Raw genomic sequence first — 26444 nt, 5'->3', positions numbered from 1 at the left:
CAAATACTCAGCAGCCTCAGAAAATACTTCATATGCATTTATGCTAGAGTCCTTTGTTAGGATGTCCGCATATGACTAATCAAAGGGTGTTTCATCCTTTTTTTTAGGTTGCAACAGCAAATCTTGCCTGGGCTTCAGTAGCAATACATCAGGTGCAGGTGTGCCTTGGGGTGTTTTTACGGGACTCCCTAAGGGGAGCTGTTTAAAGTATAGCCACTGGGGGACAGGGTGGGGGTTAATAAGTGACCCTAATGTGTTATTTTGGATATTAGGTATTTTGTTATTTCTAAAATTTTGTGTCTATTCATTTTTATTTACTTATTCCCTGCCTTAAATATCTTACAATTATTTTTATATATATGTGTGTGTATGCATATATAGAATTATAATATATATGATTATAAATCATTTATGCCATAAATGATACATGTTCTATTACGGTTTTTGTTTTGTTTTGTTTTCCATTTCCTTTCCAAGGAAAGGAACAATCTCCTACTGGCAATAGCATTGCTATCTTTATGACTCCATTTCCTAAATTAAAGTGTCCTCTAAACCAAATGGTATACAAAAACTTTTATCTCACATTTAAGATACCTGCTTCTCTAGAAAACATGATTTAATTAAAAATATTACAAGCCTTGTCGAGGTTCCTTGTAACTAGACTTTAGAGTTCAGGGACACAGTAGTGGTATAATTCTGCTTTGTATCTTCCACTTTTCATTGTTGTCTTTTTTTAAAAATCCATTTCAGCAAACTCAGGCTCTGTGATGAGAGGAGAAAAACGTATAGGATAATAGTATGAGACCTCTCAGATCTGATCGTATCAAGGATAAGTGGGACATGTGCCCAAGTTGCATTTTTTAAAGTGTAAAGTAGTTTTAAAGAGCAACTCTGGACGTAGACTGCCTTGATCTGCATGCTGGCTTCGTCACTTACTGACTCCAGAGTAGGAGCATGGTCTAAACTTCTTTATGCTCCAATTATAAAAGTAAATCCCAAATCTGTAGAGTTTTGTGGTGATTAAATGACACAGTAACCCTAAAGCTATAGAACACAGCTCAGTGCATTTAAGCATTCAATAAATATAACTTGTTACTAATAGTATTACTACTTAAAAAACAGTGATTGTGTTGTGTCTTTTAAAATAAAATATGGTATGTAGTACTCGGGGAATTGTTATTTTAAAAAAAGTAGAAGTCTCGTATGACTCACGTCCATTACTTTATATGGCAGGTGTGCAGAGGCCTTGCGAAACAAACTGAGCTGAATGACTTCCTACTGGATGTGTCCAAGTAAGTCTTTGTTTGTGGGGTGGCAGGCCGTTTCCTCAATCGGTGCTTTAGAATAAGTGCAGACCAAGGAATAGGCAACCACATGAGCCGTCTGTAGGAAGGGTGCTTGCTCCAGACCATTACATTATATTCTCCTCCGTGCTCAGTTAACGAGTGAAGGACTGCGGATGTTCGTGTGCTCCTGTTAATTTGCAGTCTGGTGTATCTTTTCCAAGTAGACTCACTAGAGGGTGTTAAAGACACTAAGTATTTCTATTTTTGTAGGAGAGAATGCGGAGCAGTAGAGGAGGAGGAAATGTTCTAGTTTATTATTTTCCAAAAAGTCCTCTCTGGCATTTTCTATAAATATGTCAGCAAAATATGTTATCAGTATTATTATTTTAATTTGCCCATGTTTGGTAGCTCAGATATCATTTTAAAGAAAATGTTCCATTTTTCTGAAATTGGACCTAGAAAAACCTCATTGGGCTGGCAGTGAAAGCAGTTACAGATACTTCTTACAGTCGAGATTCGTAATTGGTTTTGCCTGCTTCAGGCAAGATTGTCCATAGATCTGACCCTCTACTGAACTGCTGAAATCTAAGATAATGCCCCAGGATGTGGTCACTTCAGGGTCATGTCCTCTGGCAAGTTAATAGAAGAATAACATACCTGTTCTTCACCAGCAGCAGTTCTGACTGTGCTCTCTCTCTTACATCACTCTGGCAGCACCTACTAACATGGGCATCCAGAAGTGTTGTAATCTCCATCACTAATTAGACTGAAGTTGCTGTTTGTGACACATGGGTTTCTTGAAATGTGGAATTAGAGAAGTATGGACATAAGAGTGCTCAGCTATGTCTGAGACAGAATCAGTGTCTCTGGGACACATGACATTACTACCTGAGAACACGTGGAAAGGGGAGCCGTGCACCTTCCCCTGCTCTAGTGTATCTGAATACCTTGAGAGTCTTCCACAGTCTGGTTAAATCCATGTAAATCTCTCCTCTAGGGGAAACCCATTTGATTTTACCATCTTTCCTGCTGTGCGTTCCTCAGAGCAGTGATTAAGCATGTGCTAAGTCTTATTGGCTCCAAACTGACTAATTTGTCTTTTCAACAAAAGGCATTGTTTATCACTATTAAGTTATCTTATTTCTGAGTACATTGCTAAATTCACAGGAACCTAAAGTGAAAGCGGTACCTTGCCAATAGATCCTATATCAACATATTCCCTGAAATACATTCCTACTAATTCATCTGTTTATCAGGTTGACATTTTAATGGAGGTGCCATATATCTCCAAGAGATTTACTTGCTGTTTGTGATAATGAGTATATAATTCACTTGTGCAAAGTCAGTAGGCCATTATCATTTCTTGTATTCTGATATTTCTTCTCAAAGGAATTACATTGCTTTCTCAGTACAGTTAAACTAACATTTTAACTATATTAATGAGATTTACCAAATTTAAATATTTTTGTTTCAGATATTCATGAAAATATTAAATCTGGTGAGCCCAATTTTATCCCTTCATAGTTTTAGTTAAATACTACAAAACTTTCTCTCAAAATAGGTACTTACCAATAAAATAATTACTTAATTTATCCTCTGAAATTAGAGCCTTCATACCAAAGTAAATGATAAAGTTTCATTTATCTCTCTAAAGTAATATTATTGTCCGTTTCCACAAAAGGACAGAAATCAACATATATGTTTTTTGCTTAAATGTAGAGAAAACTGGGAAATGTATTCAGTTTAATATGTTCTGTGTTCTTATTTAGATTAATTACCAGTTTTATGTTCCTTTTTTCAGGACGTATTTTGATAACATAGTTGCAATAGACTCTCTACTTGAACACATAATGGTAGGTTGCTTTTTATCTTGAAAATGATTGTATTGAACCCTTAGATTCATGTCCTAATATATGGTGGAATATTTTCATGTATTGGGTATATAAACAGTTTTAAATATGATGAAAAGATGGTGCTTGGTGGGTGGAGGTGTTGCTCTGATTTGTCACTTTTGATTAATTTTGGAGGGGTTTGGATAACTTTTGGAAAAATATCTGTGTTTTTCATTATTTAGTGGTGAGCTATACTTTGAGAAAACATTTAATTCCTTTTTATATTCTCCAAAACACCTTTTGCATATCAACTAGATTAGGAATTCCCAACTGATTCTTTTTGATCTTGAGGTTGATTCTATTTACTTTCGTCTTAAGTCTTCCTCTCTATCTGGAAGACTAACAGGTACTTGGAGCTGAAAGCCATAGGAAGTTGAGTTTCATCTGTATTTTCTTGTTGCTGCTTTAGTGCTCTGGCAAGACTCCATTAGAGAAGTGGCTTCTGGCCAAATTGACCTGTATGTGTGCTCCACACATGATCAGGCTTCTTGGTACCATTCTTACCCTGTTGTGTATTTTGATAAGGGTTCTTGCTCCATCCCATTTTCCTGTCTTTTCTCAAAAGATAGTAAGCCTGCACAATACATTATAGGCTTATAGGCTCGGTTCCAGTCTTCATGATACACTATGATGTATTTCTCTTTGATATCATGGCAGGTGAGTATGGAGTGTGATATGCTCTGTGTTTTGTAGACAGAAAGTTTATGAAGGGAATTAGTAACATTAGGGGTTATTGCTTTCAGCCCATTCCTTACATAGTTATATTGGTGGTTTTATTTGGATGAAAAAGAGTACTTAGTTGCATTGTAAAAAATTGTTTGGTTATAACAAAATTTCAGGAGTTTGTAAAGAAGTCAAAAATATTAAGAAAACTAAAAATATAAATATATGGATTGACACAGCTTGACTAGGGGTATAAGAAACACTCATTGACTGATATTATTAATGTTATCTTTTCATTTTTTAATTTAATTTAATTTATTTATTTATGAGAGACAGAGAAAGAGTCAGAGACACAGGCAAAGGGAGAAGCAAGCTCCATTCAGGGAGCCCGATGTGGGACTCGATCCTGGGACCTCAGGATCACGCCCTGAGCTGAAGGCAGACACTTAACCCACTGAGCCACCCAGGCATCCCCGTAATGTTATCCTTTTAAAAACAATTAATTGAGATATAATTCACATATCACAGTATTCATCCATTTAAAGTGTTCAATTCAGTAGTTTTTAGAATATTCAAAGATATGTGCAACCATCACCAGTCAATTTAGAACATTTTCATTACCTCCAAAAGACACTCCATATCCTTTTAGCCATCACCTACTCATGCCCTCATCCTACTGCCTCCCACCACTCTCTCCCCAATCTTAAGCAACCACTAATCTACTTTTTTTTTTTTATGTATTTACCTATTCTGGACATCTCACATAAAAGAGATCAGTAATGTGTGGCCTTTTATGCCTGGCTTTTTTCACTTAGCACGCTGTTTTCAAAGTCCACCCATGCTGTAGCAAGTTCCAGAACTTCATTCCTTTTTATGGCTAAGTGATACTCCATTGTATGGATATCCATACCACATTTTTTATCCTTTCATTGGCTGATAAATATTTGGATTGTTTCCACGTTTTAGCTAATGTGAAAAGTGCTGCTTTGAACATCTCTATACATTTCTTTTTTATTTGAATACTTGTTTTCAGTTATTTTGGGTGTATCCTTAGGAATGGAATTGCTGGTTCATATGAGAAGTGAGTGTTTAAGTTTTCAAAGAACTGCCAGACTGTCTTCTGTGCAGTTGTATCATCTTACATTCCCATCAGCAGTGCACACAGGTTCCAGCTTCTCCATATTCTCACCAATGCTGGCTATCATCTAGCTTTTCAGCCTAATACCAGTATTATCCAAAGGTAGAAAAAAGAAAAGCCCTTGAGCAGAAGATTGATACAAAAAGTCAGAAATAAATGAGAACCACAAATCCAGGAGTAAAGATTACATCACAGCTAAAAAGAGCGTTCACCCCAAGAATGCAAGAGTGGTTCAACAGTAAGCAACAGAGTGATTTAATTCCTAATTCTAACTGAGTAAAGGAAGAAAAACTACATCATTGTAATGAGACACAAAGATTTTGTAATGCTCAACACCCAATAGATGCAAACTCAGCAAATTAGGAATAGAAGGAAAACTCGTTAAGTTGTTAAATAGTATCTGGTGGGGACAACAGACACTCTTGACAGTGTAGGAGGAGAACTTTATACATTGAGGAGAATCTGTTAAGCTCACTGCTTGCCTCCAGCACTGTTCTTGTTTTCACTGAATTCTAAATCCACTCTTGTTATCAGAAACCGTTTCCACTTACAAGTAAACCTCTGTGTGTGGGTGCACATGTGTGCACATGTGCATGTATAGGAGAGGCGGATGGCTTTTAGAATGACCTTCTAATGCTTGGAGTTCATAAATATTCTCAAAATATATCTAGGATTTCCCAATTTCTTTTCAGTGTGTGAGAGCACCATTTCAAACTGAAAGCCTAATATTTGGGGAGAATGAAAAATGTGAACATGTTCAAAATCACTAATCTTAAAACAGAAGACTTGCTCACTGCCTACAATTGTTCTTAAGTTGATTTTCTTGATTTTCAACATAATAACATTATCACTGAACAGTAAAACTTTGTCTTATCAAATATGTGTAGTCTTATCTTTTTCTTACCCAAGTGTGTGTGTTTTTTTTAACTGAAGTGTAACTGATAAACAACATTGTATTAGTTTCAGGTGTACAATGTAATGATTCATTGCCTGCGTACGTGGCGAAGTGATCACCCTAATAAGTCTAGTTATCAAAAGTCACCATAAAAGGTTACCCACCCTGGGGATCCCTGGGTGGCTCAGCAGTTTAGTGCCTGCCTTTGGCCCAGGGCACGATCCTGGAGTCCCGGGATCGAGTCCCACGTCAGACTCCCGGCATGGAGCCTGCTTCTCCCTCCTCCTGTGTCTCTGCCTCTCTCTCTTTCTATGTCTGTCATCAATCAATCAATAAATCAATCTTAAAAAAAAAGCTTACCCCCCAATTTTTTTTTTATGATGAGAACTTTCAAAATCCACTCTCCCAGCAACCTTCAAATATGCGCTGTAATACCATTGAATATAGTCACCATGCTGCACACCACATCCCCGTGACCTCTTCATTTCACAATTCAAAGTCTGTACCTCCCACCTGCCTCCATTTTGTCCACCCACACTCCCCTCCCAACTGGCAACTGCCACCCTGTTTTCTCTATCCATGGATTTTGTTTTGTTTTGTTTGTTTTGTCTCTTAGGTACCAAATAATACTTGACTTACCCTGTCTGACTTATTTTACTTAGCATAATAGCCTTCAGATCCATTTGTCTTGTCACAAAAGGCAAGATTTCATTCTTTTTTATGACTGAATAGTATTCTATTATATGTACATATACTGCAGATTATCCACTTATCCATTGGTGGATTGGTTGTTTCTGTATCTCGACTATTGTAAATAATGCTGCAAAGAATGCGATGGTGTAGATATATTAGTGGTTTTGTTTTCTTAGAGTAAGTACTCGAACGTGGAATTCTTGGGTCATATGGTAGGTCTGTTTTTAGTGTTTTTAAGAACTTTCCATAGTAGCTACACTAATTTACATTCCCACCAACATTGCGCAAGAATTCTCATTTTTCCACATCCTTTCCAGCATTTGGTATGTCTTATCTTTTTTACACTGGTCCTTCTAACAGGTTTTGGTTGATACCTCATTGTGGTTTGGTTTGCATTTCCCTGGTGATTAATAATGCTGAGCATCTTTTCATGTGCCAGTCAGCCAACTGCAAGTCTTCTTAGGAAAAATGTCTGCTCAGATCCTCCGCCCATTTATTAGTTGGATTGTTTTTTGCTATTGAGTCATATGAATTTTTAAGATATATTTTGGATATTTGTATTTACAGATACATAATTTGTAAATATTTTCTTCCATTCAGTGGGTTCCCTCTTCATTTTGTTGATGGTCTCCTTTGCTGTGTAGAAGCTTTCTAGTTTGAGTAGTCCCACTTATTTTTGCTTTGTTGCCTTTGCTTTTGGAATCAGATCCAAAAACAAAAACAATCAAATGAAAACATTGCCAAGACCAGTGTCAAAGAACTTGCTGTCGGTGTTTTGTTCTTGGAGTTTTCTGGTTTCAGGTCTTCCATTCAAGTCTTCAATCCATTTTGAGTTAATTTTTTATATGTTATAAAATACTAGTCCAATTTCATTCTTTTCCATTGTGGCTGTCTAGTTTTCCTGGCACCATTTATTGAAGAGACTGTCCTTTCTCTATTTATATTCTTGCCTTCTTTGTCGTAAATTAATCAACCATTTATGTGTGGATCCTCTATTCTGTTCATTCGATCTACATTTCTACCATTCTGTTTTGATTCCTATAGTTTTGTAATATAGTTTGAAATCAGGGAACATGATATTTCCAGCTTTGGTTCTTTCTCGAGATTGCTTTGCCCATTTGAGGTATTTTGTGGTTACATACTCATTTTTTTTGTTCTAGGTCTATGAAAAATTCCATTGGGATTTTGATAGAGATTGCATCAAATCTGTAGATTGCTTTGGATAATCTGGATATTTAACAATATTAGTTCTTCCAATCCATGAGTGTGGAGTATCTTTCCGTTCAGTGTCTTTCGTTTTTTTCATCAATGTCTTAAAATTTCCAGTGTATAGGTCTTTCACTTCCTTGATTAAATGTACTCCTAGGTATTTTATTCTTTGGATGCAAATATAAATGGGATTGTTTGCTTAGTTTCTCTTTCAGATAGTTCATTGTTGGTGTATAGGAATGCAACAGGGAGTGCCTAGGTGGCTCAGGCGGTTGAGCATCTGACTTGGTTTTGACTCAGGTTGTGATCTCATGGGTTGAGCATTGGGTTCACACTCAACAGGGAGTCTGCTTAAAGATTCTCTCCCTTTGCCCCTCCCCCCACCCATTCCCTCCCTCTCAAATAAATAAATAAAATCTTTTTTTTTTAAAGGAAGGAATTCAGTACATTTTTGTTATGTTTTTGTACCCTCCAACTTTACTGAATTTGTTCATTAGTTCTAACATAACAATTCTTTTTGGTGGAGTTTTTAGGGTCTTCTATATATCAAATCAGGTCAGTTTTACTTCTTTTTATCAAATTTGGTTGCATTTTATTTCCTTTTCTTGCATTGTTGCTCTGGCTAGAACTCTTAATACTATGTTGAACAACAGTGATGAGAGTGAGTATTCTTGTCTTATTCCTAATCCTAAAGGAAATGCCTTCAGCTTTGTATCATTGAGTGTGATGTCAGTTCTCCCATGTTTGGTGAGCATCTTCAGGGCTGTGACTTTGAATTCTATCAGTAAGCCTCTTATGTCCATTTCATTAGTTGTTTTTCCTGAGGTTTTACCTTACTCCTTTGTTTGGAACATGTCCTCTGTTTTCTTCATCTTGCTTGACTCTCTGTGCTTGTTTCTATGTAGTACGTGACACAACTGCCTTGTGCTGGTGCTGAAGGAGGGACCTTGTATAGGTAGTGAACCCTATCATCCCACTCACCCTAGTGCTTGTCTTCCAGCCTTGTGGTTATCGAAGTGGCCTGATTTATCCTTGATGGGTCCCCATTGCTATGGGCATGTCAAGACGTAGCAGTGTTGCACAGGGGAAGGTTTTGGTCAGCACTGGGTGTCTGGCTGATTGGAACTGAGAGCATCAGGCAGCAACTCTGGAAGTATGTGGTGTAGACAATCCCATGGGACCACAGTGTGAGCCCTGCTGGCCTCCAGACCATGTGACCTGGAGAGGTCTGCAGGGTGACAGCTGTAAAAATTGGGGCTCCAGATAAGTGTATGAACTCCTTCCTGAGAGGTAGCAGCGAGTTGTCACAAGGCCAGGGGAAAGCATGGAGATGGTGTCCCTGCTTTCCCTGATGAGTCCTCCATGGTCTTTCGTTTTTATCGTTTTTATTATGAATGATTGCTGAATTGCATCACATGCACTTTGACAACCATGAAGGTAATTGTGTGATTTTTTCCTTTGTTTTATTGCAATTATGAAATAATAGAGTTTATGATACTAAACAGTTCTGATTAAAGTGTAATTTTTAAATACCATAATCTTAATTTATCCCTGAGTTTGATTTGCTAAAATCTTTATTTGAGTTCTTTTCTGTTTCCAAGGTCAAGTTAGCCTGTGATTTTCTTTTTTATAGTATCTCTGTCAATTTGCAGTATCAGTGGTGTAGCAGGGGTTCTAAAAATAACTGAAAAGGTTTTGTTCTTTCTGAACATAGAACACTGTAAATCAGATGTGAATTTATTTGTTGAAGATTCTTAAGTAATTCTTTTTTGAAATCATTTTGGCTGAGGCCTCTTATGGGGATAATTCTTTGACAGTTTTACAGTTCTCTTTTTGATTAACTTCTATTCAGATTTTTCAGCTTCTTTTTCTAGAAAATTTCCTTTTTCTAGAAAATTATCTATTCCATTCAGACCTTTATAAATATTAACATAAACAGGTGCCAGAGTATGAAACAATTAACATGACCTAGGCATTAGGGACACAAATTTCACTTTTCATAATGTCATCTCTAATAGTATAGAATCATGATTATTATTTGATAATTCAAGATCCCATGAGTTTGCAGGATAAATGGGTGATTCTTCTGTTTCCCAGCAATACTATCTCCCTAACTTTTTGTCATTCATCCTTCCTCAAATATTTATTGAGGGTGCTTAGGCTATGGAGATCTTATATGTTCTAACCTACAGGTTGGCAAACTTTTTTTTGTTAAATGTCAAATAGGAAAGTTTTATGCTTCGTGGGCTGTACTCTATTGCATTCACTCAGCTCTGGCATTGTAGCAGATTCGTAAAGGAATGAACATAATTCTTTCCCAATAGAACTGTATTTATAAAAACAAGCAATGGACTAGATTTGGCAGATGGACTTTAGTTAGCTGACCTCTACTCCAGACATTGTGCTGGGCTTTTGGAATACTGTGGGGGGAAGGAAGCAGTTTCTGCTGTCACAGAACTCACAGTCTAATGGAAAGAGACAGACTAAGTTCTCATACCAATAATACCCAGTATACTCACTCCGTGGCATGGCCAATGTTTGTTGAGTGAGTGAATATAGTTTATAAAGACGAGAGTTTATAAAGACAAGTAGTTTTACATGAGATTTTATGTTTTCCTCTGGCCACAAGGTGGCCCATGTCCCTCTTGCATAGACTTTGATGACTGTTTTTCTCTGAGAATCAACACGTTTTCTCTGGGCGGTAATTTTACAACTAAAATCTGGAAGAGGGTTGAGCCTGCCAGAGTTCTCAATTGAGGTGAATATGCTAATTGCATCGTAACTGTAGTCCCAACTCATGAAGGACAGTGGGATACTTCAAGCATTAAAGAAATAATTGTGGAGGGAAATTGATGAATGAGTGAATGACAATATGAATACACAGTTTTCCAGTTAGAAATGAAAGAGCATATTTGTTGTAAGAATATAGGCCATGAAAACAGTTAATATGAGTTCAAATACCCAATCTGCCATTTACTAGCCGTGTAGTGGACAAGTTTAGTTACCTCCCTGCCTCAATTATCCTAACCCGTGAAGTGGAGATAAAAATATTCCCTGACTTAATATTGTGACTGTGGGGATTAAGTGAGGGAAGGCACCTAACGTGTGTGAAAGTGTCGGCCCAGAGTAGACACATAATAATTCTTACACGCTATTTAGTGGAACAAGTAAAATGCAACAAATGTGAATATATGAACCTCATTAGAAGTTACATTTCATATTTTTTTACAACTGCTATGTCACGAATGCCAACCATTCAAAATGGATGCTGGCCTTAGAGTTGGCAGAGGCTCACACCAGGCATGAGGCTAAGCCCTAGACGTCCTGGAAGGGGGGCCAGGGTGGCAGCAGGGCCCAGAGGGAGTGGGGCCAGCAGCTGCTTTCCAATCCACACAAAAGTTTAGTAGTATTTCAACATCAGCACCTTGGTGTGCATGTATAGCAGCTGTTACTCATTCATGTTGGTACTTGCTAGTGTCAGCACATTACCAGTGACATAGATTTTTTTGTACTTGTATACCTATAATTATTTGGTTGTGCTAATTTTCTACCCGGTTAGAGTATAGATCAGCTGGAATTTATATTTATTTCTGATAAAGTTTTCCTTTAAACTCTGAATTTCTCATTGGCTTACTCTTGTTTTATTGTTTGTCTTTAGATATATGCAAAAAATCTGGTGAATGCCGATCGTTGTGCACTTTTCCAGGTGGACCATAAGAACAAGGAGTTATATTCAGACCTTTTTGATATTGGAGAGGAAAAGGAAGGCAAACCTATCTTCAAGAAGACCAAAGAAATAAGGTACAGCTGGAAGTAGAATGTCCATATGCTGTGACTGCAGCTGTGCGGGTGTCCTGTTACCCACGTTTCTGTGCCTATTCACAGGTGCGCTGACAGTACTTGTCATGCTGTGATATCATTCCCACCAGGACCCGCCTCCTGAAGGTAGTACTTCTGGGAATGACATTGCAGTGCCAGCGAAACCGCGCCTAGGAAGCTTTAGCGTCACTCCTGGAAATGCCGTCTTCCGGAGGCGGTCCTTTTGGAAATCATGTTGGAAAAACTTACTAGTGCTCCCAGGTAGGTAAAGGTACATCCCACCTGGAGTCTGCAGGTTCCCCTATGTCTAGGAACAGGGTGTATTTAGAAAATACTGCCCCTAACCTGTCCTGGACTGCAGGGCTGTCTCCAAGTCCAGACTATAATGGAAATTGACCTGGTATATTTAATGACTTAAACACACTGTTCTGTAACTGATCAGTTCATTTAATCCATCATATAGCACACTTTTGTAGCATCTGAAAACTAAAGCCTTCTTTTGACCTTTAAATGGCAGTAGCTACTGTCACGTAGATGAACAGAGTGGAGTTTGAGTGATGGAGGCAAGCTTTTTCCATCATATCACAATCTTAGCATCTACAAGGAGCACTGTCACCAAACTTTTAAGAATCAAGCTTAACGTTTAAAAATTGACCTTTTTTTTTTAGACATTTGCACCCCTTTTGCTTATGTATCTTGTTTACCTATTTTCCCACATAATAACGTAAAGAACTTGGGTAGTTACAACATGGTAGTAAAACAGTATTCCTTATTAATTACGAGTTGCTTTCCATGTGTCCTGTCACTTAAGAGAGCTAAGCAGATGTGAAAGAAACAGGAGTGTGGCCCTGAGCCAGGCCTCCCTACTGCCTATCACACAGTACTTCCCATTCTGTAGCCCTAGGGTGACAGATCCTATATTCCACACTCAAAGAACTCTGAATTAGAGGCACTGTTGAGATTTTTTTTATTTTTACCTGTTTTATTTTTGGTTTATTTGTTTTTTAGACCTGAGTAAATCAGTTTGGATAGGTAAAGTAATTTTTCATTAGGGTAAAGTAATTTCTCATGCTGAGGGTTCAAGTGTTCTTCGCAGTGCTGGTATTGATCTCATTTCACAATAACTTGAAGTTCGTGTTGGCAAGCAGGGGAGGAACAGTGAGGGAATGCGGCTGGCTACAGCTCTGTCAATGGACCAGTTGATGCCAGCCATTTATGCACGGGGCTGCCTCTTAATTATCTCCTGCTGGACACAGCAAACCAAGAAAATCAGGCATAAATCATGATGTGGATTCTGATATTCTTTGCTTGCAGCGGTTGAATTTGTTCTGTCAAACATCAATTTGTTCTTTGACATTGGTCAAAGCACAGAAAACCAGGATGAAACAAGCTTGCTTCTTAAGCAATGCTGAGTTCACTTTTTGGTGTTTTAAGAAAGTTAATTCTCTTGTGTCAATTATCTTCTGTTTTTTCCCTTAAGGTTGAGCTTTATTTCAATAATGTTGAATAGTGCCTGTTATTAATTATTGCCTAAAATGTTGAAAATGTAATATTATGGGAATTATTTTCAAGCTATTGAAATCTAGATATTATGGACTATAGACCTCTTTCTTAACTACTTTTGAAATGAATGCATGTATTATGTGATATTGTAATAAGAAAACTATTTATAAAATGAGAATATATTTGTAAAACAAGTGCTGATATTAGATACCGAAACATAATTAAGTGTAATCAGATGTTTATATTTTTGACTGCTTTTAAATTTAACAAATTAGAGAAGTAAAGATACTAGAAGTTATAAATTGTGTTATTTTTATATAATCCTTGTGTTGCAAAAACCTTTGAGTCCCAGTCCTGCAATAGATTCTCAACATCAGATATAACCTAGAAGTTTGGTTATATTGTGGTGGAAAATACACTGGTGTAGACCAGCATTCTTGTTTTTATTGTGCCACTAACTTTTTAGGAATGTTGGCAAGTTACTGAACCTAATGAGCTTCCATTCACACTACCGTGAGAATTAAGAAAATTTATGTTGAGAGGCACTTGTCTGGTTTAGTCAGTAGAGCGTGGGACTCTTAATCTCGGAGTCATGAGTTCAAACCTCACATTGAGCATGGAATAAAAAGTAAATAAAGAAAGAAAAATAATTAAAGAAAATTTATGTTGAAGCATCTTGTAAATTATAAGGTACTTGTAAATTATAAGGCAAATATAAAGAATTATTATCGGTCAGTAGAGGAGAGTGCTAGTTAATCTCTCAGTTTCAATTTGTGATCCAGTATAATTAAATATATTGTGGGTTCTATCTTAAAACAAGCTTCTCAAATGATTTATTTGCAGTGTTTCTCTGCTTTACCTTTACATGTTATATAATAAGAGGATTTTTGAATATGTAAATGTAAAATTAATGCAAGTATTTAAAATAAAACAGTGCTTTTTAATATTTAGTGGTAGTGAAATGTTTCAAATTATTTTAGAACATCACTGTCTTAAGTAGCATGTCCCTCTCTTTTATATCTGCAGATTTTCAATTGAGAAAGGAATTGCTGGTCAGGTAGCAAGAACAGGGGAAGTCCTGAACATTCCAGATGCCTATGCAGACCCACGCTTTAACAGGTGAGAAGTAGTTTGTGTCCTCAGCAATCTCTCCTTCGTGTCCCATGTGGCTGCAGCCTCTGCGCTGGAGCCCCCAGATCCCCATATGTCTGCTCAGTTAGCGCCTTTGTTTTCATTATAGTGTTAATCATTCTGTCCTGGGCATTTGCTCCACAAGACCATGCCCTACAGACAGTAACACCTACTGATGAAAGTACCTACTCGTGATTCAATTCTGTCATGTATCAGCTCTAGAGAGACCTGGAGTGAGTTGGTTTTGCTGAGCCTCCGTCTCCTCATCTTTAAAATGGTACAATAATGCCTATTCTATAGGGTGGTTTTTGTTTGGTAAGATTAGAGAAAATACTCATAAGAGCTCTGGCAACTTCACCTGACACAAAATGGGAACTCCATAAGTTGCTGCTTTTATTAGAGATTATTAGAAGTTGGGATGTTAGATGGCTTATAAAGATTTTTTGTTTTGTTTTGAGTTCTTTGGAGAACTAGGAACCAAATTATGTAATCTGATTTTAATAAATCTCTAGAAATTGAAAGTCTCAAGATTGATGTTGTGACTGGTAGGGAGTCATGGTTCAGGTATTTTGGCAGTAGTGTTCCCTTAATTCAAACATTTGGTTCACCTTAAGAGACAATTAAATAGCATAAACAATTTTTTTTGGAAATTTGATTAGTGTCCAATATGTGCACAGTTATATCCCAAGGGTACATTTTATCAGTAAATTAAGGGTATGCAGAAAATCTCAGGGTTTTTTAAAAAAAAAAACATACTTGTTATTTTAGTGCTGAAGTATTGAAGCTATTTGCATATCCTTATTTTAAAACTGTCAACTTTTAAGAACATGAAAAGGCAAGCAACAGATTGTGAGAAAATATTTGCAAAATGTGTATCTGACAAAATACTTGCTTCCAGAGTATGTAAACAACTGTCCCAACATTAATAAAATAACCTAATTTAGTAAATAGGACCCAACATTTTAAGACATTTCACAGAGGAAGATACATGAATGGCCGTTAAACACAAGAACAGATATTTGTATAGGAATTTGACAATGAAATCTCAATACACAATAATTTGAAGGGATATAGTTTCTAAAACATGGCATTAGCAGGGTGCCTAGGTCAAGCCCATGTTGGGCTCCACACTGAGTGTGGAGTCTGCTTGTAATTCTCCCTCTCCACTCCCTGCCCCTCTTTCTCAAATAGATAAATCTTTTTTTTTCTTTTTTAAAAAGGAGGTGTTAGCAAGTGTTGGCAAGGATGTGGGGAAACTTAACACACATTGCTGATGGGAGTGTGTAATGTACAGCCACTCTGGAAAACCTTACACAGTTTCTTGTAAAGTTAAGCATACACTTACTGTACTCAGTCAGCCCCACTCCTGGCTATCAAGGAAGAGAACATGTCCACACAAAAATTTGTACGTGGATCTTCAAAACAGCATTATTCACAATTGCCAGAAAACTGTTGTTAACGAACAATAATATCCATCAACTGGTGAGCGGATAAATGAAATGTGGTTCATGCATACCTCAGAATACTATTCTGCAGTGAGAAGGGCTGAACCATTGATAGCTGCTGCAGGGTGGAGGAGTCTCCACACAGGACTCTGCCAGGAGCCAGGCATAAGTGACCACCACCCGCCAGCTGCCTCTAGGTGCATGGTTCTGTCGATAGAACTGAATCTTGTTGGCAAAAATATATTTTCTCTAATTCAGGAGTCAGCAAACATTTTCTATTGAGGATCAGATAGCAAGTTCTTGAAGTCATAACATCTCTGTCACAAGTCCTCAGCTGTGTGGTAGGGTGGTGACAACCCATTCAAGAATGGTGCCCTCTATCACATTAAAACTGTTTATAGAACAGGAGAGGGCTGGTTTGGCTGGCTCTCAATTGGTAAGATGATCACTTCCATTTACATTTGTTTGTTAGCAAGTTACATCTCTCCTAACATAGGACCAAGTTTAAAGGAACATGTTACTTTACCAAATTTATTATATTTTTCCTCTGCACCCAGTTAGTCTGCATTTACTTAATAATGCTGGGGATACATAAAACTGAATGATAAGCTGAAAGCCTCCTGGAGACTGTTCTGAAAAACTCTTCAAAAAATAAGAGAACAGGGACGCCTGAGTGGCTCAGTGGTTGAGCAACTGCCTTGGGCCCAGGGCGTGATGTGATCCTGGGGTCCCAGGATCAAGTCCCACGTCGGGCTCCCTGCATGGAGCCTGCTTCTCTCTCTGCCTATGTCTCTGCCTCTCTCTGTGTGTGTCTCTCATGAATAAATAAATAAAATATTTTTAAAAAATAAGAGAACAAAGTGATCAGAATATTTTTGAAGAGATTTTAACGAAACACTTTCAAATGTCACATTGTCCTTGAATTTAGAAGCTCAGCAGTTGCATTACAATTATTTGCAATAGAAGCATATAAATTGCAAAACTAAACTGAGATTTATGATAGAATGTACACTTTACTTTCTTGTCTGTGTGTGTGTGTGTCTATTTTGTTCTTGAACCTTACCACAGAGAAGTAGACTTGTATACAGGGTACACCACACGGAATATTCTGTGCATGCCCATCGTGAGTCGAGGAAGTGTGATCGGCGTGGTACAGATGGTGAACAAAATAAGCGGCAGTGCCTTCTCTAAAACGGATGAAAACAACTTCAAGATGTTTGCCGTCTTTTGTGCATTAGCCTTACACTGTGCCAATGTAAGTAACACTTTTCTAAATATCTTTTAAAATACTCAATATCAGCTTTAAATTTTTTTAAAGAAAGTAGTTGAAAGGGTGGGTTTTTTTCTCCAGTGTTTCCTTTATAAACCAGAATCAGTGATTCCTGGTTATACGTATTTTAGGAAATGTCTTTAAAATCTTCTAATATTTTAGCATTTGTTTCAAGGTGTGAATTTGTTAAAAAGAAAAGTGAGGTTACTATAAAAGTAAAATGTTTAAACAGAAGGTTTATGTCTCCTGGTATCTACTGAAATGGGTAAGGAAAATGTGACCTAAATCCTTATTGTTCATCATATGTAGTGCACTTGAGAGTCTTGTACAAAAGAGAGCAGTGTTAACAGCACCTAAGGTAGCCTCATAAGCATGGCAGCTGCTCAGCGGTTGGTCAGGTGCATTCCAGATGTCTACTCCCTTGACCCTCACAGCTCGTCTGCCCTGCTCACTGCGCACGTTTGTTGTATGAAGTCTCACATTAAATATTTAGTATTCTATAAACTTGAGTCATCTTTTAGTGATATTATTGGCATTTGGAAGTCAGGGGAAATTTTATTAACCTTTTTTTTAAAAAAAACTAAACCAACACAAATGGAAGTTAACACCTTACTAATATAGGCCTTTTTGGAAATAGAACCTCGAGTTCCATAGGGGCAACCACTGAGCTAATGGAAACAGCTGAGAGAGGACTAGGAACAAAAATGTCAAAAAGTAATGCTGTGGTGACTAGGGATGACCATTTGCTGTTGGGTCAGTGCTATTCCATAAGAAACTCCTTCTCCCTCTTTATCACCGCACACCTCTCATGGGGACCTCTCTTGTTACCTAGTTCATCAGAAATACATGATACTTTATGCTTTAAACATTTTCTACACCTGTGTTTCTCTCTTTTATAAGAGATATATTTTATTTATATATTTATATATATAGATATATATTTTATTTATATAAAAATATTAACAGTTTACATTTGTTTAGTTTAAAAGTTGCAAAGATTGGGGGACACCTGGGTGGCTCAGCAGTTTAGCGCCTGCCTTCAGCCCAGGGTGTGATCCTGGAGTCCTGGGATCGAGTCCCGCATCGGGCTCCCTGCATGGAGCCTGCTTCTCCCTCTGCCTATGTCTCTGCCTCTCTCATTCTCTCTGTCTCTCATGCATAAATAAACCAAATCTGTAAAAAGAAAAGTTGCAGAGAATGTAATTTCTCATATATCCTGAATATTGACTTTCATCTATTTTTAAGTGCATCCAGTGGAATCTAACTACTATAGCTACTTGAGAGCCGTTATAGACCATTTAAGAATACAGCAGGCTCTGATGATTGGAAACTACCGCATCCTTCTTTTCTCTCTCTGAATGTATATATTTCTGTTACCCCACAAAAGTTTGACCCAGTGTAATATACTTTAGGAGTGTTTTGTTAATTAAAATAATCTAAAACATGTATAATAGGTGTTAAAAATTAATTTTGGCTTGTAGTAGTATATGTCATTATTAGTATACATGTGGTCACAGCAACCATGTTAGGAAATTTTGATAAATAGTTATCAAAAATATAAATTATTGCCTGTCTTTAGAAAATACAAGCTCAAGTAATTTAAAGTCCAGAAGTTCACATTGGTGCTGTATCAGTGTGTGTGGGGACTGCCATGAGCAATGCTACAGACTGAGTGGCTTAAACAGCAGGGAGTTTTGGCAACTAGAGTCCAAGATGGACATGTCAGTAGATGTTGTTTCTCCTGAGACCTCTCTCCTTGGTCTGGAGGTGGCCTTCTTCTCCCTGTGTCTTTGCATGGTCTTCCCTCTGTGTTTGTCTGTGTCCTAATCTCCTTTTCTTCTAAGGACACTCATCGCATCGATTGCAGGCTCACTCTGTTGACCTCATTTTAATTACTTCCTTAAAGGCCCTTTATCCAAATACATCACATTCAGAGGTACTAGGACTTTAAGATTTCAACATGAGTTTTGGGGAACACAGTTCAGCCCTAAACAGGTACCAGATGGCGTTGGCTAAACTGTTCTTTACTGTCCTTTAACCTAAAAACATTCCTTACTCTTTGCCTTGCATGGCCTGAGTATTTTTGAAGTGTATAGGCCAGTTATTTTATAGAATGCCTCTTACTTTGGATTTGTCTGGTATTTCTACATGATTATATTGAGGTCATAATTTTGACAAGAATGTGGCGGAATGATGTATTCCCATCACATCCCCTTAGCAGGCACACATCCTTTCACTGGCAATCACTTGGTTGAGGTTGTGTCCGCCAGGTTTCTCCTCTGAAACACATTCCCTCTTCTCACTATTCTGGAAGAGAGTTTGTATGTAAGCCTCTGCCATCCTCCTCTTTCTTTGTCTCCCAGAGAGCTCTACTGATACCCCTGTCTCGTACCGCAGGAACTCCTTCTGGCCATGTCCTTTCCATCTTTGAATTTTGTTCTTTGACATTGTTGAATTGGATTCCCAGTCTTCAACAATGTTATTCCTATTAATTGAGAAATTTTTGAGGAAGCCCCAAGAATTGCTTTCATTAATGAGTACATAGAATTTTATTATAGCAATTTCTCTTAATTCAAACTCCACCTGAGCTAAGATGCCAAAATGTACTGATAACTCTATCAGTTATTTTAAATGATCTGTCAGCTAAAAATTTATTTAGATTCACCACCTTCAGTATTTTATGAAAACTTTAGAAACCACTATTAAACCTCATTAATACCATATTTTATATTTCCTTTTGTTTTAAGAGGGTTTTGTATTAGAGCAATTTGAGGAAGGGGTTATTTTGAAATGGGAGGTAGGGAAAAAGCCTTTTTTTTTTTTAAAGTTAGGGAATGTGTGGAAGAAGTTGAGGTAGAAATCAGTCCTCTTAAAATCTGTCTAGGGTTCCATGTGTCCCTGGAAGAATGCATCAGTCAGTGTAGACACTCTTGAGTTAACTCAGTCGTGTCGTTAGAGGAGCCTGGCCCAGCAGGTTGAAACTCTTCTAATCCCCTGCATGTTGCATCACAAAACCTAGATGCAAACATGATTAATGTTTACACCAAACTAAACCCAGATTTAAATAAGAAAAATAATAATCCTGAAAAGCCATTAGTAAGCTAACAGTCATTCTGTCTTTACATTTTTCACCTGATCCAGGTTCTTCTTCAGCCATATTAGAAGGGGGATTACATACCAGTTGGCCCACACAATTCAGTTATGAAGGTAGTTCTGAAATGTACATCTATTTCTGTTGTGCTGCTCCCACACTTGCTGCTTGTGGCAAAGTACTTGGAACAGTTGTTGAATTAATAGATTACTACGTGTTTCATCTTTCACAAAAAAGATAAATATTCCAAGTGTGCCAATGTGTTCTGATGACAAAATATAGTCAATATTTCATTATTTAGAAGATACATTCAAATAAACAGCACTTAATCTGACTTTAGTATTGCAAGTGGCATTCACACTGAATAAGAAAACAGGTGCTTTTCCAAATTAACTCTTCCTATGAAGAAAGCATGTGGAAAACAAGTCTGCATATTCTCCTTGTCACTGCTCCATGGTCATGTGACCCACGTATACAAGTTATCACAGACCTTTACAGAGACTGGGAGCAGAACATTGTTAAGTTACTTTACTGAGGTTTATAAGTACATGGCACACTGTGGGGGTGTAGAAGGTACAGATTGATGAGTGCTTGTACACACAGTCCAGGGAAATCATCACTGTGATCCAGACACAATAAACCCACCTCATCACGAGATTCTGGATGCCCCTTGACCCTCCGCATCTTTACCTCTCCCCCCCCATTTCAAGTAGCCGTTGATCTGCTTTCTGTCACCATAATAAAGTACCTTGCATTTTCTAGAATTATTGTAAATTCCAGAAATTTAAATGGAATCATAAAATGGAATGGAATCCATTCTGTATGGATCATAAAATCTGTATTCCCTTTTGTACAGCTTCTTTCAGCGCAATTATTTTGAGATTTGTGCATGGCATCACACGTGTAGTTTAATTCCTTTTTACTACTGAATATTCCATCGAATAGATGTACTGTAATCTAGTCACCTGTTGATGGGCATTTGAGTTATTTTTAGGTTTTAACTAAAGCTGCATGAACATCTGTGCACAAGTCCTTGTGTGGTGTATGTTTTCATCTCCATCAAGTCAACACCTAGATGTGGAGCAGCTGGGTCAGGTGATAGGGGGATGTTTAGAAAACTGCCGAACTGGTTTGCCAAGTGGCTGTACCCTTGTAAAGGCCCATAGCATCCCTATATGTACTCTGGTTCCTCCACATTTGCCATGTCTGTGTCTTCTTTGATAAAGCGTCTTCTCAAAATGCTCTTTTTTTGTTTGCAATTGCTCGTTTTCTTGCTGAGTTTTGATAGTTCTTCGTATATTCTAAATATGAGTCATTTATCACGTGAATTATTCGAAAATACTTGCTCCCAGTGTTTGGCTTGATAGTTGCTTTCTAAGAGCAGTTCTTAATCTTGAAGAAGTCTAATTTATTAGATTTTTTTGTCTGATTATCCTGTTACCATTGTATCTAAGACATATTTGCCTAACCTAAGGTCACAGAGATTTTCTCCTGCTTTCTTCTAAAAGTTTAGGTTTTGCATTTAGATCTGTGATCCATTTTTAGTAAATTATTGTATATGGTTCAAGGTAAGGGTCATCTTGCTTTTATTTATTTGCATGTGGGTCCAGTTGATCCGGCACCGTTGGGTATGTTTGCTGTCCTTTCTCCATACCTTGCCTCTGCACACCTATAGAAAAACAACTGATGTTTGGCAACATCTTGTTGATATATGAACCCCTTTATCATTTGAAGTAATCCTTCTTTATCCCTGATAATAGTCTTTTCTCTGAAATCCACTTTATCTGATATTAATACAGCCTCTCCAGCTTTCTTTTGATTGATGTTAAATGCTATGTCTTTTCCATCCATTTTACCTGATTTGGGTCTTTAAAGTAGGATTCTTGTAATCAGAATAAGCTGAGTCTTGCTGCTTTTTACTCACTCTGACAGTCTGTGCCTTTTAACCAGGATACTTTGACTGCCACATTTTATGTTTAAGTATAAATCTACCGTCTTATTATTTGCTGTTGTTCCATCTGTTCTTTATTCCCTTTTACCTTTTTCTTTCTTTAAAATGGAATATTTTTTATGACTTCACTTTATGAAACAGCTTTTAGCTTACTAAAATCTTTCCCATGAAGAGTTTCATTAAGTTTCATTGGTTTTGAACATGTTTGATAATATATAAGGATGCAGCTAATTCGTTTGCAGGATTAACTGATTGGCATCAAGGGAAATGGAAAGTTATGTGAATTTAAGCCAAAAATATTAGTGGCTGGAAACAAAAATGTAAGTGGGATATTTAAGAACAGCCAGTCCTTTATTCCATTTGGATCCACATATTTTTTGGCATATCTTTCTCAAATAGTATAACTGAAAATCTAAGTATTGAAATAAATCAAACTGAACCCAGACCTTAACATCACCATTTCACAAAGTAGTAAATGAAAAAATTGACAGTTGATAACATATATTTAATTAGTGCTTTCATTATAAAATATGTAATTTGGCTAATAAGGCTAAAAAGAGTCGTTTCAGTAATAAAATATTTAAAATATGTATTCTGTATTTTTATCCTTTTCTATTTTAATATAAACAGTATATTTGCACAGTGCATGTGGATGTAATTGCTAAAGGAGTATACATTTATTGGGCACCCATCTCCCAAATTCTTCTACTGATAAAGGGCTTCATGGTCAAGCATTGTTGAGACTCTGGAACTAGAGGACTTTGACATCACCAAGAATTAAGATAAATATTTTTGAAAGGAGACATAGAAAAAAACTTACCTCCTGCTTGGTGGCGTCTGTCTCTGTGTGTTTGAGCTGCTGGAACAGAGTGCCACAAACCACATGGCCTAGAAACAGCAGACACTGATTTGTCATGGTTCTGGAGGCTAGGAGTCTAAGGAGGGGCCAGTGGACAAATACCAAGGCCTCTCACTATCCAGAGACAGTGTCTGAGGAGAGAAGTTAACAAATCTTTTTAAATGGAGGTGGAATTAAAAAAAAAAATAACTTCAGTGTTTTGTATCTTCAAGGGCACATGTGTGGGTATCCTCAGCGTATATGGAGATATAATAGAGTCATACTAGTTACAGTTCTATACCGAATTTTGGACTTTAGTGACTACTTTAAACACTTATTTCCCTTTTTTTTTTTTTTTGTTTTTTGGATTTGCTTTCTAGATGTACCACAGAATCCGTCACTCTGAGTGCATTTACCGGGTGACCATGGAGAAGCTGTCCTACCATAGCATCTGTACTGCGGAGGAGTGGCAGGGCCTCATGCGCTTCAACCTCCCTGTGCGCCTCTGCAAAGAAATTGAATTGTGAGCATCTTGTCCTGTTTCTCCACAAACCAATTTTTAATTTGATTTTGCCTAAAGTTTGAAATGGGTACAGCAGTAGAGCTGCCAGTACCATATCACATGTGTGATTCCATGTGTCTCCCTTGTCCTGTCTAAGGTGATTTCACATCTCCTGATGGGTCGTGGACACAGAGGCCACATCTCTTTATCTCTAGGGAAAGAATCTCAGCATCATTTTGAAATGAATTAAACGTTAGCTTTCCTTGTTAGTCTTCTGCCTACTTTACACTGCATTTATAGCACTTCATGCTGAAGATGGCATTGAATATCTGAGATCTGAAGGCTTTTATTTCCATATAATCTTACATTTGCAGACTGATATTTTGGAATGTAGTAATAATTAGTGCAGCTTTCACACTTTGTTTTCAAATCCCGTGCTCCTAGGTGTGAGCTCCTGGCGGTAGGACCTCTGGTGATCTGTATGTTCATTGTATGTGCAAGCCAGCACTGTTCAACTCCATACCAAAGATCTGCAGGAGTAACCCAGAGCTGATTTTTGCCTTATAATTGGAAGTATTAATGCAACAAGGAGGCCAGGTCAGACCAAGGCGGCTCTAATGCTAGAGCAGCCTGTGTGAGCAAACAAAAGCTAAGCCTGAAGTGCCTCTAGGTTATGTATCGAAAGCCCAAGGGACCAGGTATGGACAGCGAACTGGGCTGTAAGCTACCATCAGTAATCACCTGCCTTTGCTCGTTCATCCTCCCTGTGCAAGGATCTCTTCTGACGCCTTTAGCAGAGTGCTTCTAACCACCCATGGCTTGGCACTGCCCTGTCTGAAGAGATTTTTGCTCAAATAAACTCAGAAGACTTTTTATCTGCCTCAGTTTATCTTTAAATGGTTTACATATAGTACATACAGTGATCTAATAAGAAATATGTATATTTGGTCTGTGTAGCTAGTTTCTGGCTCATAGCTCCTAAAAAACACTTGAATTTCCTGAGTGATTGGAGCGAGAGAGGAGTCTTTTCTCATTCATAATGAACCTTTTTGAACCACACTTGAGTTTATGCTATTGAAGGACTGTAGGAGGACGGGGGATGGTTGCCCAAGGAACCAACTATATGGTTTGGGGTTGTAATTTTCAGCCTCCTGGTCAGGGACAGGGACTGGGGATTGAGTTAATCAAATGTTCCTATGCAATGGAACCTCTAGAAGCCCTACACGAGGGGTTTGGAGAGCTTTCAGGTTGGTGAGCACCTTCAGTGCTGGGAAGGCAGCGCCCCTACAGAGGCATGAAAACTCCTCAGCCCTTCTTCCCACATGGCTTGCCCTCTGCATCTCTTCCATTTGGCTCTTGAGTTGTATCCCTAATAATAAACTGATAATAGTAAGTAAAGTGTTTCCCTGAGTTCTGTGACCTATCACAGTGCATTATAAAACCTAAGGTGGGGTTTGTGGAGACCTCTGATGTATAGCCGGTGACCAGAAGCATGCATGGCCTGGACTTGCATCTAAAGTCGAGGGGTGCAGTCTTGGGGGACTGAGCCCTTAACCTGCGTGGTCTGCACTGGCTGCAGGTGTGTCAAAAGTAAGTGGAGTCATAGGGTATCGTTGCTGTCTGCAGAGGGTAGAAGAATTTCTTGGTGTGGAGAAGTTACACATTTGGTGTCAGAAGTATAACTAGAGGAAAATGTTTTCTTTTAATATTTTACCATTGTGTTTATTTGGGTTAAATGTTCGTAATTAGCAAATGAAAAAATAAGTAATAACTTCGGATATTTGTATTTATGAAGTGTTTCCTCTGGACTTAAATAGGAGATAGAAAAATTTTTAACTCTAAAAAAAATTCTATTTCCTCCCCTTGTTTATCAGTTGTGTAAAACATGTAGCACTCATAATAAAATTATTTTGTACTCTTTCATTGCTCTGATAACAGCCACAACATCATTTTCTTTATAGATTGTTTAATAGAAAATTAAGCTATGGTTTAAATATTGGGCTGAGTTCCTAAGGGAATGTGTGGAATTTCCTCCTGGAAACATTTAAATACAACAGAGATGTGACTGAGAAGGCAGTAAAGGGATGGCTGGACTCCCAGTGTTTTCTTACTTTCTTAATAGACAAAAAGTTAAATTACTTTGTTTTTATGTTTATCCTAATTATATTTACTAATCAATTTTGTGTTCTTTGCATCTCAGATTCCACTTTGATATTGGTCCTTTTGAAAACATGTGGCCTGGAATTTTTGTCTACATGGTCCATCGTTCCTGTGGGACGTCTTGGTATGAATGACCTTAAAAACTTCCTTCGTAAGCTTTTGAGTGATCTGACCTCTTCCTCCTTCTGCCTAAATGCCTTGTCACTTTCTTGGTTGATAATTATCTGAAAGTATGCCATCTATAAATAATTTTTTCGAAATATTTAAATAAAAAAAAGGCTGAAATTACTGGACAGATTTATAGCCTTCTTGGATTTCCCTTACAGCCTGCCGAGCTCTTTGCCAGGGTGGCTGTCCCTTGGCGAACAACCATGTGTCTTCCAGGTGATGATAAAAACACAGGTGAAAATTGCCTTAGGCTGTGTAATGGGAAGAGGCAAGGGTTACTGCTCCACATCATTATGTACTGTTTGAAAGGGTGTTTTGGAAAACGTGCATTGAATTTAGCATCAGCTTTCAGCCAACATTATGTATCTGTTAGGACAGGTGTGAAGGAACCAGGTCTCCTAGATCAGCGCCGAGCGCTTTCCTAGCAATTCCACGGTGGCTCCCTTCCCCCGCGGGTCCATCCCCTCTCCTGTCCCGTGCCCTAGAGGCCTCTTGGGACTTTCCATTTACCCTTTACAGCTTCAACACACATACTGAAAATGCAAGGAATAATTTTCCTTTTCTCTTTTTTCACTCATTTAATCAGTAAATGGCTTATAAAGGCTCTTAGTTTCTCTGGAACTAAACTCTCTCTCCTTTGCTTTTGAATTCTGTGTCTTCTCTTACTTCTCTTGGTGACTTTTATAAATTGCTCTTTTGAAAGGACATACATAGGCTAATTAACTCCACTTAGATATCAGTTGAGAGTTTGGCCAGTTGGAACTCTTAAGATGACACACCTTATACTTCA

The 26444-nt window shown here is 37.7% G+C and overlaps 1 protein-coding gene across 3 annotated transcripts in view; it reads left to right on the top strand.

Moving 5' to 3' along the window:
* Positions 1-26444, top strand: part of PDE10A (phosphodiesterase 10A) — a 590722-nt gene that overhangs the window by 513098 nt on the left and 51180 nt on the right. For 2 of the 3 annotated variants that reach the window (XM_077899635.1, XM_077899625.1), the window contains 8 exons: positions 108-158; positions 1234-1292; positions 3088-3139; positions 11435-11577; positions 14125-14217; positions 16743-16929; positions 23205-23347; positions 25527-25610. In XM_077899635.1, the coding sequence (XP_077755761.1) occupies positions 108-158; positions 1234-1292; positions 3088-3139; positions 11435-11577; positions 14125-14217; positions 16743-16929; positions 23205-23347; positions 25527-25610 (812 nt within the window). The remainder of the gene's footprint in view (positions 1-107; positions 159-1233; positions 1293-3087; positions 3140-11434; positions 11578-14124; positions 14218-16742; positions 16930-23204; positions 23348-25526; positions 25611-26444) is intronic. The other variant, XM_077899644.1, reaches the window with a different exon arrangement.

The sequence above is a fragment of the Canis aureus genome, chromosome 1 (genome assembly GCF_053574225.1).
Source record: "Canis aureus isolate CA01 chromosome 1, VMU_Caureus_v.1.0, whole genome shotgun sequence".
In the NCBI taxonomy this organism is placed as follows: domain Eukaryota; kingdom Metazoa; phylum Chordata; class Mammalia; order Carnivora; family Canidae; genus Canis; species Canis aureus.
The sequence above is the reverse complement of the archived record's forward strand: the minus strand, read 5'-3'. Positions and strand labels throughout refer to the sequence as shown.